At 35.5% G+C, this 12,640-nt stretch overlaps 1 protein-coding gene across 1 annotated transcript in view; it reads left to right on the top strand.

Annotated features, from left to right (window-relative positions):
- Positions 1 to 12,640, top strand: part of TM9SF2 (transmembrane 9 superfamily member 2) — a 64,319-nt gene that overhangs the window by 23,682 nt on the left and 27,997 nt on the right. The window contains exons 4-6 of the mRNA XM_077753887.1: positions 4,636 to 4,763; positions 10,380 to 10,509; positions 11,497 to 11,621. Coding sequence (XP_077610013.1) covers positions 4,636 to 4,763; positions 10,380 to 10,509; positions 11,497 to 11,621 — 383 coding nt within the window. The remainder of the gene's footprint in view (positions 1 to 4,635; positions 4,764 to 10,379; positions 10,510 to 11,496; positions 11,622 to 12,640) is intronic.

Below are 12,640 nucleotides of genomic sequence, written 5' to 3' on the forward strand. Positions count from 1 at the left end.
AATATAAAATGAAAACTGAATCTATCTTCCCTCCAGTTTTACATCAGTTTCTTGTTAATCTTCCCTGAAATTTCCCATGCGCTTACAAGCATATGTAAATAAAATTAGATTTACTTATTTATGATTTAACATATTATTCTGCACTGTGAATTTTTTCCTTCAAGTCTCTACTTTGGACATCTGTCTGCATCCGTTTTAATTGTTGTAACTTGACTCCAGGTTTTATTCGCCAGGCTAATCCTCTCTCAGTGTCTTATCCTTGTCTTCTGTGGCTTAGACCCCATGGTTAGCTGCCTTCTCTGCCTCTCACTGAGCACCGCCATCTGTTTTCCTCGGCACTTCATTGTACTGAGAATCTGTCCAGCAAATCCCCCACACCTAGAGTAGCCCCACCACTCTCCTGACCCCCTCGAGCGCTATACTAGACTGGAAGCGCTGGGGAGAAGATGCGTAATTGTGCAAGTTTAGTCCACATAAGTGTACGGTTTTACAGTTTTTAACCATAAGTCCTCTTAAAATAATTATAATTTATTATAATAATAATAAATAATAATTATAATTTTCTACCCTAAAGATACCGGTAATTCAAAAATTTTTCAAAGACAGATTTGAAGGCATATGGGATGAGGCCCCTGGGAAGGAAGGAGCTCATATATATGGACATGGGTATTACTGTGCGGGTCAAGCATATTAATTATGTATCATCTTAATTGTGTATCACTCCCTGATGTCATATTTTGAAAGATTATTTTGGAAGTTATTGCATTGTTTTTTATAGTAGAGGGTTATTTTCAGGCATATTTATTAAATTACACGATTAAGATATTCTTATGGTGTTTCAGCCCCATCATTCTGTTTAGTTATGTCTTTGCCTTGAAAAATGATGGAAGGGAAGAACATCAGTAACATCTTCAGTGAACTTGAGGGACAGCAGGAGTTTCTTGCAGTAAACAGCTCCTAGCAGGTTGCAGATAAACAGAGGGAAGGCCAGCAAAATATTCAAACCCCAGAAGTTTTGCCCCTTTGGGGAAGAATTTAAGGGCAAAGTACGTCCATGGTAGGTTTCCATCGAGGGAAAAGACAACTTTGCTTATGCCAAGGACCCTTCTTTTAGGCCTAGTGCTTCACAGGTTTAATTTTGAACCAGGAGTTGAAGAAAAAATAGGAGAACAAGAGTGCTTTAAAATGGAGAAAGATGTGCATCTCACATTTTGTTATGAGTTTCCTCGAAGTTTTTAGGACCCAGATCTGTGCTAAAACAAAATCTTTGAGTCCCCTAAGCTTAAAGAGACAAAAAGCAAGCATTTCTTAAAACTAAGGAATAGGTAAACAGAAACATGGAGCTAAGAGATTAGATTTTTGTCCAAGTCAGCGATAAATGCATTGACCCATATTTTTCACTATTGATTCAGTATTGATTCTTTGTCCTTTATTTTAATAGAATTTTGCCTTATTTTCTTTTTAATGTTTATTGACAAACCAAGAGACAGAGTGGGGGAGGGGCAGAGAGAGAGACACACACACACACACAACCTGAAGCAGGCTCCAGGCTCTGAGCTGTCAGCCCAGAGCCCAACACAGGGCTCAAACTCATGAACCACAAGATAGTGAACTGAGCTGAAGTTGGATGTTTAACCACCTGAGCCACCCAGGTGCCCCTTATTTTGCCTTATTTTAGATGTGCAGTAAAAACAATGGTGGCAACCAGCAGCAAAACAAAATTCCAAATCTGCTTTGCTGTCTTTTATCTATGACTCTGTTGAGGTCAGGAAAACAGCAAGATTGGGTGTGTTATGTGAAGCTGGAGCCACATTCTCAGGGTCATGGAATCTCATCCCAGATCTAACCAGTCATCCTTATTCATTCAATCAGTTAATATATTCATGCCAGGCACTGTGGTAGGTGTGGCATGCAGCAGTGATCAGAGACAAAAATCTCTGCCCTCATGTATCTTATATTCTGATGAGGAGAAGGAAACAAAATGAATTACTAAAATATATAGTATGTCAGTTGCTGATGTAAAAACTATCAAAAATAAATCAGGAGAGGGGAATGAAGAATCGGCAGTTTTAAGTGGGCTAGTGGAAGTCTTGCTGAGAAGGTGACATTTGAGCAAAAGACATGAGGCAAGTAAAGGAGTGAACCATGTGAATATCTGGGGGGAATGTTCTCTGTGAATATAACAACAGGTGCACCTGTTCTGAGATGTGAGCTTGCCTGGTGTGCTGAAGGTACAGAAAAAGTTGAAATGGCTTGAACAAGTGAGCAAGAGAGAATAGCAGGAAATGAGGGAAAAGAAACAATGGGACCACATCACACAGTGACTCCTATTTAAAGACTTTGGCCTTTGTATCTGAGCAAGATGGTTAACACTGAAGGGTATTGAATAGGCTTAAATTTTAACAGGATCACTAGGGCTACTGTGTTGAGGAGGACCATGGGAGAGCAAGGAGAGAAGCCAGGAGACTGGTTAGGAGGCTGTCACAATCATTGAGATATCGATAATAAATAGCTCAGACCATGGGGTATATGGTGGGTGTTGTGATGTGGTCAGAATCTCAGAAACTGGCTACATTTTGAAGGTGGGGTCAGCACAACAGAAATTGCTAAGGGATGGCATGTGGGGTATGGACTTACTGTTTTTCTAGAATGGCACAGTCTCTGGGAAGAGCAGGTTTGGGGGGATTGGGAAATTAGGCATCTAAGTACAGATGTGGAGTAAACACTTGAATATATGTGTTTGACATTTGGAGGAGGAGTTCAGCCCTAGATATATTCATTTGAAAATGATCATCGGTGTATAAATACTACTTAAAGTTGGGAATTGATGAGATCCCCAAGGGGATATGGGTATAAATAATAAAGAGAAGGATTCCAAAGATTGAGCCTTGGGGCACTTGGTGCTACTAGGTGAGGAAGATGAGAAGGATTCAGCAAAGGAGACTGACTACCTCAAAGGTGGGAGGATTACATGACCTAATAAACGTTTATTATTACGATTAAACATCCTTTCTAATTTTACTATTTTCCATCACAGTTGAACACAGAGCTAATTTGCCTAAACCCAGTAAGCATTGGATTGAGGTGTAAGATTTTCTACTTTTAGTATACCTAGCAATGTCTATGTCTGCAGAATTTAAATTTGACATCTATCCCTCTGATTCCTTAGTATGTATCCTTCTTTTTTTTCATTTTCCTCTCTTTAAAAAAGAACATACAAGGGGCATATAAGGTTAAGAATATTAAATAATTGCACAAACATTGCTACATTTACAGAAGCAGTGTAGCCAAAACTAAACTCTTGGCTGACAGATGGCAGCAGCGGGCTGCACTTGAAGCACTTATCTGTCAGCTCAGGCGCGGAACCTGGTTTTAGGTCTTTTAATCATGTGCAAACGACTGGACTGCTTAAAAGTAAAACATATGCAAGTTTTTTTTTAAACTCCCTGTAATAAAGTTTGAGTTTATTGAATGGTATACAATTATGGACTATATATAGTTAAATAAATTACAGCCTTTAGAAAGCTAGGAAATAGGGTTTAAAAAAATTTTTTTTTAATGTTTATTATTTGTGAAATAGACAGTGAGAATAGGGGACAGGCAGAGAGAGGGAGAATCCAAAGCAAGCTCCAGGCTCTGAGCTGTCAGCATAGAGCCCGACGTGGGGCTCGAACCCACGAGCCGTGAGATCATGACCTGAGCCGAAGTTGGAGGCTTAACTGACTGAGCCACCCAGGTGCCCTAGAAGATTTCAGCTGTCAGCACAGAGCCTGGAGCCTGCTTCGGATTCTGTGTCTCTCTGGCTCTCTCCACCCCTCCCCCACTCATGCTGTCTCTCAAAAATAAAATGTTAAAAAAAATGTTTAAATAATAAAATATAAAATGAAGACATATATGGATCCTGATAAAGTAAACTTACATTATGCAGTATGTTATGAATACTGTTATTTTACACAGGAAATAAATCGTAGGCTCCAAAATTGGAGGAATCCTTAGTGTTTTAAATGATCAATTTTTGTTTAAACCTTATTATTTGTTTCAATTTTATTATTAAATAAGATCCTGAAAATTGACAATCTTTTCAAATGTATGTAAAAGGAGAATCACATTTACCCTGAGTTTTAGATATCCAAATTTGACTTTTTCTTGTATCATCCCAGTCTGCTATTCACTGCTGAGTCTCTATTACCTGGTCATAGGGGGCACTTAACAAACATCCATCCAGTAAATATATGGGCATGGAAACTTGTCTGCTTATTACTAGAAAGGCTTCAACTCCATAATTTCAAAACATCAGAGGCCATTACTATAGAAAGACTGATGTTCCATTTTGTTCTACATGTGGTTTTTCCCCCCCTTCTAGGATTTATTTACATTTAAATGGTGAGTTGATTGAAATTATCAAAAATAAAAATAAAAACTGTTACTTATCAAAATAAAAATTTAGATTTTTATAGAAACAGTAAGATTAAAATTTAAATGTAATTAAGTATGAGAAATTTTAAAATATTATCAATGTTAATGCACTGTAGTAATTTGACGAGATTAGTGTTTTTACTCTACTTACAGACTTACAGCATAGGTGTGAAGAACCTGGATATTTTATAATTTGCTTTTCACTTTATTTTAATACAGTTTACATTTAATAAGGAGGAGACCTGCAAGCTTGTTTGTACAAAAACATACCATACAGAGAAAGCTGAAGACAAACAAAAGTTGGAATTCTTAAAAAAAAGCATGTTACTGAATTATCAACATCACTGGTAAGACATGGAGATTTGGCGCTTTTGGTATTTTACTTTCCTAGATGAAACCTCTGTTTCATTGATTGTATAAATTACTTCATTAATTCTATAAAATAGAGCAAATCCATTAATTTCCTTTTTTTGTTGCTAGTAATAGCATGAAGTCTGACTTTTACGTGCCAAGGATTACTAAGCTTGATGGCTTAAAGTATCATCTTTTAACTGCTTAGATTACTATAATACCTCATACTTTTGGTAAATAGACCTGGTACCTAGAGTACTTCTTTTCTGCATATGTACTTAAGAGAAACATATTTATGCTTTGAAAAAAGGAAGTGGATCAGTTGTCTAGAAAAATACTGTTATTTTATACTTGTAGGCTGTAAAAAAGACCATAGGAAAACAAATTTAACCTGTTTAATGTTTGATACATAGCATCTACTTCAAATAGAACAGTTATATTTTGAGTAATCTGTTTTTTATTTTATACATGTGATTACATTAACTGGGTCTTTACCAGTTTGTGTTGTAATCAAAAAGCATTTAAACCTATTTTATTTCTGCTTCTAAGGTATTGACTCAAAAAAATAAAATAGTATTGACTCTTTATACATAATTCAAATGTAGAATGTTTTTTAAAGGGTCTAAAGGTCCAGCTTTTGAAGTATGATCATTGCTACTCTTCAAGATAATTTTGCTGACCAGTACCTTACTCTTTGTGGGGTCCTAATTTTTAAATATTTTGCCTCTTCTAAAAAGTATAAGGCCTGGAGATAGTGAGCAAGAAGACTGTCTTCATGCACTTCCTCTTGACTGTTTATTCTTTCAGGATCCCAGGCTCATTTGCCCAAGCAAGGGAGGTTAGGAACCATTGATCCCAGTTTGACATGCCCAGATCCTGAGGCTCAAATACTATGACTGTAGCCTGTCATTCTGTCTTGCCCCCTAAAAGTCCTAGGGAGGGGCAGCCTTGGGGTCACTTGCCATCCATGAACTAGTCTGTGATTAGGGGGATTCACTCTGATTGGCCAGACCTGGGTAGAGTCTGTTTCAGTCTGCTAAGCCAAATGGGAACACGTTTCTCATAGCAGAACACCGTTAGAATAAGGAAGGACACTTGCCCATTACTCTTGTGTCAGCTTCTTCCTCTTGTGAGCCTCAGTGCAAACAAGAACTTGAAATCTCTTCATTTCTTTGGTACTATGAGAATGCTATGTAATTGCTGAATCAGTGTAACTTGGGTACATTTGCTTATTCATAAGTAATTGAAATTTCCCTTGGTGTTTTCAGTTTGTTTCCAGATTGTTCTTTAACAGCCTTCAAAATGATATCTGAGGCTCAGTTCTTAGAGTTTCATGTTAGCCTCATCCACCTCCATTTACTCTAACTGCTAGTCATTTGTTGACAGAATAAAAGAATGACTTCAGGTCTACTGGTGATTTTTAGCTATTTCTTCTACCCTCTGTTCTTGGAATACTGTTTAGAGGTTTGCTCCTAAAGATAATAGAAGCCCCTCTTCTTCAGTAGCTTCTTCACTTTAGTAAAATATTTAGAAATATATTTAACTAATTCATGATGCAATTAACGTAGATACTATTTCATGCCAAAATGCATAATAATAAGAATAAACAGTTTAGTATAGTTTTTGAAGTCAGCATTTGATAATGAAATTGATTCAGTAATTCATAGGTATATCAGTTGCACACTTAAACTATATTCTGCCTAAAAACTTGAAACTAGATGGTGAATAATCATTTTATTCTTGTATTAGAAGAGTTTATGGAGCAGCTACCTGGGTGGCTCAGTCAGTTAAGTGTCCACCTTCACTCAGGTCATGATCTCACGGTTTGTGTGTTCGAGCCCCATGTCAGGCACTGTGCTGACAGCTTGGAGCCTGCCTCAAATTCTGTGTGTCTCCTCTCTCTCTCTCTCTTTCTCTCTCTCTCTCTTTCTCTCTCTCTCTCTCTCTCTCTCTGCCCCTCCCCTGCTCATGCTTTGTCTACCTTTCTCTCAAATACAGATAATAAAACATTTAAAAAAATTTTTTTATAAAGTTTATGATTTCAGGTCTGAATCTATTAGCAAAACTCTAAGCCATATCACAAACATATCACCTGGTGATTGTAGACAATGGGCTTTATTATTTATCTTTATTATTATTATTATTTCAACATTTATTTATTTTTGAGAGAGAGATAGAAACAGAGTGTGAGAAGGGCAGGGGCAGAGAGAGAGGGAGACAGAATCTGAATCCAGCCCCAGGCTCTGAGCTGTTAACACAGAGCTTGACACGGTTCGAATCCATAAACTACGAGATCATGACCTGAGCTAAAGTCTGATGCTTAACCAACTAAGGAACCCAGGTGCCATTCGGCTTTAGTCTTTAAATCAGTACACTACATATTTGGAGAATGTTGGTTCACATTGATGAATTTAGTTAAACAGTAAGTTGAGTATATTTCTGTCTTTGACCTACTTCAGAAACTTTTTACTATATAATTTGGTTTTCAGCAAAGATACAAGAGTTGACAGAGATAAAATAGCATGAACCTTTGGAAATCTGAAAGACCTTTAAAAGTATAGTGTTCTGTTAGGGAATTTTATTGTGAATGTAGCACTTATTAACCTTTGCACTGAGACATTTTGGGAAGAAGCATAATCATTTTCTAAATTATGAAACTATATATATATATATATATATATATATATGCGCCTGTGAAAAAAAACAAGCAGCATAAGAAAATATTACATGAAAGGTAAGTATCTTCTACCACCCTCAGCTTCTTTAATGCTGCTCCCCAGAGGAAGCACTAGTATTTCTCATGTGTTCCCAGATACCCTGTGCATGTGCAGTCATGTAACAGGAATGTACCTTTTTAAAATAATGCAGCTGAAATACTGTACAGATTATTCTGTAACTTGCTCGTTTCTTTTAAGAAAATATGGGCATTTGTCCATGTAAAGGACATCTGTAGATCTATATCTACCTTATTCTTTTCATAATTGTGCAGTATTACATTGCATGAATGAACTATAGTTTTCCCCCATGACATTTTTTTACTTACATCAAACTAGATTTTTTTATTTTTTATTTTTTATCTTTTTTAACATAGTTTATTGTCTAGTTGGTTTCCATATAACACCCAGTGCTCATCCCATTAAATGCTCTCCTCCATGCCCATCACCCATTTTCCCCTTTTTTCCCACTCCCCCCAGTCAACGCTCAGTTTGTTCTTAGTATTTAAGAGTCTCTTATGGTTTGCCTCCCTCCCTCTCCTTAACTATTTTTCCCCCTTCCCCTCCTCTATGGTCCTCTGTTAAGTTTCTCCTGATCCACATATGAGTGAAAACATACCCCTGTGGTCCTCTGTTAAGTTTCTCCTGATCCACATATGAATAAAAACATATATTTTTAATCATACTGCCTTTTAAATGATTAGAATGACCAAATATTAGTTAATATGCCAACCCATTATAGAGAACAGTTAATTAAGAATAGTTAATTTTCTTATTTAAATGAATGAATATTTTTAATTCTAATTTGGGATGTTAGAGCACCATTTGAGGATTTTCTTGTCTTACTCTGTCCTAAGCTACTTCTTGATTCTTGAGACTAGCGTTTTGATACTAGCACCAGGCACTGAATTCCCTTCAGTTACACTCTACGTGATTCGTGCTTATACTTCTTGCCCAAGTTGCCAGGTGTTTGTGACCTTTATAAAAGTATAACTATATAACTAGTTATCACAGTACTTAAATTTTCTAGGTTCATAGCTTCCTGGACAGAGAGGAGTCTTTGAAGGTATTTTAGTATAGTGAGTTCTAATCCTGGATCCCAGCAAGCTAGTAGTGGGGGAGTGTTTTCAGAAATTCAGAGTCCTAACAGATAGTGGGACTTGTGTTAAAACTAATGTACTTGTGTTAAAACTACATAGAATAACTTAAATGCCAAGTTTCTTTGCTTTTGGCTATGATTTTCTGAATATTGTGGTAACATGGGTTATTATGTTCTGATGGGAAATTCTGGGAATTTAATTTACTGGGGAAAAAATTATTAATAGATGAGGCTTCATAGAAGTGTTTTAAATGGAGTTCAAGGAGGGTAGAGGCAAATAATAGAAAGGAGTCCTTGATGGTTAAAAAAAAAAAAATTGGGGCCTGTCATTCAACCTTTATCCTTTTGAGTCCTTTTTCGCTGTATCAGATTGAAAATAAGATTTTTAGTTTTTTCGGTGTTAATTTTAAAAAATTACTACTCCCTAACTTATTAGCAAGGCAGTAATTGAAAATTATATTCATTCAATTTTATTACATTTATTTCCAAGTGTTTGTTGTTTTTTTAAATGCTTCCTGTTACCAGGAAAAGGTTATTGTGTCAAGGCATTATGCAAATGATAAACTTAAGATGCTTGCTTTTAAAAAGCCTTAAATTGCTCCTTAATTTCTCGTTTTGTAGCTAACACTACAATTTTTATGTAGTACTTTGCTGTCATAGCATAAAGGTATTATAATTAATATATTGTATATACTCAGTGATTGAATTTCACTATCAAAAAAATTACAGCAATTAACTGTTTAAGCTACCAAAAAATCTGAATATTTATTTTATATAGCGTTGTTTTTATGCTTCTAATATTTTATAGTCTTTCCATGGGAACTGCTAGCCTGCTGGCTATAATAATAAGCAACTTAATAGTGTAGGTGATTCTAAAATTTGGTGTATTGGGTACTATTAAGTAGCATTTAAATGTGATGAGACGTGTTTTATTAGGTCATTAATGTACACCTTGGGTGCATATAGAATCATAATTTTACTTCCTAAGGCATACATTAATTAACAAATAAAACATGCCCTGGAGTCATCTTATGACTGTAATATAGCTAGTATATTTTTAGCAGTTTTTTTTTAATTTGTGTCCTGTAGTGTGCTTTTGGCACTGGGGACCGCATGCTCGGACTTTAATGTGGTTAGACGGTGCTACAGAACTTTCTTCTTTATCTATTCTTTTTTATCCTCCTTTTTAAAAGTTGTTTGTCACTATAGCACTTTAAAATTTTGTTTCTCTAGTTTTATAGCAGTATTTCTTTTAGACATAAGTTGGATTTACACCGCTTTAATAGGTAATACTATAATTTTCACTTTTTCACCTGGCCCTTTAGTTGAGTATTTTTCCATCTTGCAGTTATGTTCTTCCCCCTTTTATTGAATTACCTAGTAGTAAAGGACATTTGCTTCTATGCTGTTCCATTTAATTGTTCCCAAGGAACTAGATATATTGCTTTGCACCTAATGTAGAGCTTTTGAGTGTTCTGCAAAAGGTAAATTATACTTAACAGATCTACATAATGATATTAAGTTAGCAACTGCAGTAAATTAATTTCTAAAACTCCCTTTCCTATATATGTTTATAGTTTCAAAGAAGCTATAGTCTTTTTCTTCACTACAGTGTATCAGTATTGGCATAATGCTATTGCTTATGAAGTACTACGTTTTATCAAAATTCTTTTATTGTAGTTTTGACATCTGAAGATATTTATAGATATCTGAATTCTATGAAGTGGTAACACAGCTTTGAGCAGTATTTGTTGGTCATGTTTGATGATTTCTAACTTGACTTTTACTTCTGTGCTTAGGATTGTGGATAATATGCCTGTAACATGGTGTTATGATGTGGAGGATGGTCAGAGGTTCTGTAATCCTGGATTTCCTATTGGCTGTTACATTACAGATAAAGGCCACGCAAAAGATGCCTGTGTTATTAATGTAAGTTTGTGAACAAAACTCAATGCTACTTTTTAAATATAGGTTTTTTGGTAGAAGGATTCAGTCTTTACCTAGACAAAATTGGTTACATTCATTGTATGATTCACATGTCTGAAGCACAATTACTTAGATCCTAAACTTAAGCTAGATTAGCAATATATAAGTTTAACTGTAGCACTAAAATAATTCAGATTCAGTTCAGCATTCACTGAGAGTGTCTGTTATATAAGGTCTAGGACTTTGTGTGTTCTGACTCTATTAAAGTTAGACTAATAAATCTTATGTATATTTAAAAAAAAGATTGGAGTGCCAAAAAGACCTCATTATAAGCCCATGAAATTTGTATTATAAATTTAAATCCATAAAACAATATACTGCAAGAGTTTGGTATTATACCTTTTCTTAAAAGGTAAAATGCCTTTATAGCTGTTCTTTTATATTTAAAGATGATAATAAAGACGTTAATATAGAAAGTATTAAAATTACTGGGGATATGTGTTAAATTTTCTGTAATCTTGATTTAATCTGTTAATATGACCTGGTAGTAGAAGTTAGCGTAAGCTTGATCAGGAAGCTGGTTTGGCTAATGCTTTTGAGAGAGTTGACCACACACAGTTAAGTAATTTAGGCTGTTGGCTTAGTCTGAAGTTACAAACTTCCATGTTGAAATGTGTAAGATTTAGCATGCTCATAACATGTAATATTTTAAAATTTATTTTGTTAGTTTTATCATAAGTGGAAAGATAGAAAATATTAGATGTGTTTTTTTTTAATGGGTATTTATATATAAGAATTAAAATATTAAAGAAGCATAATTTGTACTCTGCCAATTAATTTTGGCCTTTGGAGAGTTTAAGCTTAAAACTTAAATGTTTTTATGAGGAAGGATTAAAACTCTGTCCTAGCTCAAATTTTCCTACTTGTGCCTCATGTTAGAGTTTTGACTCTTGTATAGCCAGTTTTCTACCTTTAAGTTTTGTTCCACAGTCAGAATTCCATGAAAGAGATACATTTTACATCTTCAATCACGTTGACATCAAAATATACTATCATGTTGTTGAAACCGGGTCCATGGGGGCAAGATTAGTGGCTGCCAAACTTGAACCAAAAAGGTAACTATACAAAAAAATAAAAAAAGTAAATACATGTGGGGATGCCTGGCCAGCTCAGTCCTCAGTCAGAAGAACTTGTGAGTCTTTATCTTGAGGTCATGAATTTGAACCCCACATTGGGTGCAGAGATTACTTAAAAAAATTAAAATAAAGGCGGGGAGTGCATGGCTGGCTCAGTCAGGTGAGCATGTGACTCCTTATCTCGGTGTCATGAGTTCAAGCCACGTTTTGGGCATAGAGCTTACTTTAAAAAACTAAATGAAAATATAATAGTAAATAAGTAAATGTAAGTGAAATTATTCCCAAAGAATAAATATTTGGAGCCCAGTTAAACTTTTTTAAAATCAGTGTTCTGGCATATAATCTGGCATTTCAGAGTTGATTTTACTAAAACTCCCTTTAGTGTGATTTGTTACTGAGTTGTGGGTTGTCCAGAGAAACCATATGAATATGGTTTTTCTTCCTGTTATGGTAAGTGGTCAAGTCAGAGTGTCTTTTTGTTTTGTTTTTTAGTCAGGAAGTTTTGATAGCTTTTCTTTGTCAGCCTGGAATGGAGAACATACGTGGTTGGCACACATTCCCTCTTATAGTGGAAAAGCATTGCCTCCAGTATTTGCAACTTGACCTCTCATCAATGCCCAAATGAGCTGATTTTTTTAAGTAATCTCTCCACCCAAAGTGAAACTTGAACTTACAACCCTGAGATCAAGAGTTCCACGCTCCAATGAGTGAGCCCACTGGGCGCCCCCTAAATGGGCTGATTAGTGCTATCCTTTCTAAAGTCTCCATGCATGTTAGATGCCAATGTGTGACAAGTCATTGAAACAGCATCTCTTCAAGTTGTCAATATTTTTAGTGACAGTATCTGTCAGTTATTTGTGAGTTCCTTTTCTGATTATTCCATTTTTTTCACGACTTCCCCTCAACCCCGCATTGAGTTAGTCTTTTTCCCAGGATTCTCTTGATAAAGAAACGCATGCCATTATCAGATGGCAGTTAATTTAAATTCCTTCAGTGTT

The sequence above is a fragment of the Crocuta crocuta genome, unplaced genomic scaffold (assembly GCF_008692635.1).
Source record: "Crocuta crocuta isolate KB4526 unplaced genomic scaffold, BGI_CrCroc_1.0 scaffold31, whole genome shotgun sequence".
Lineage (NCBI taxonomy): Eukaryota > Metazoa > Chordata > Mammalia > Carnivora > Hyaenidae > Crocuta > Crocuta crocuta.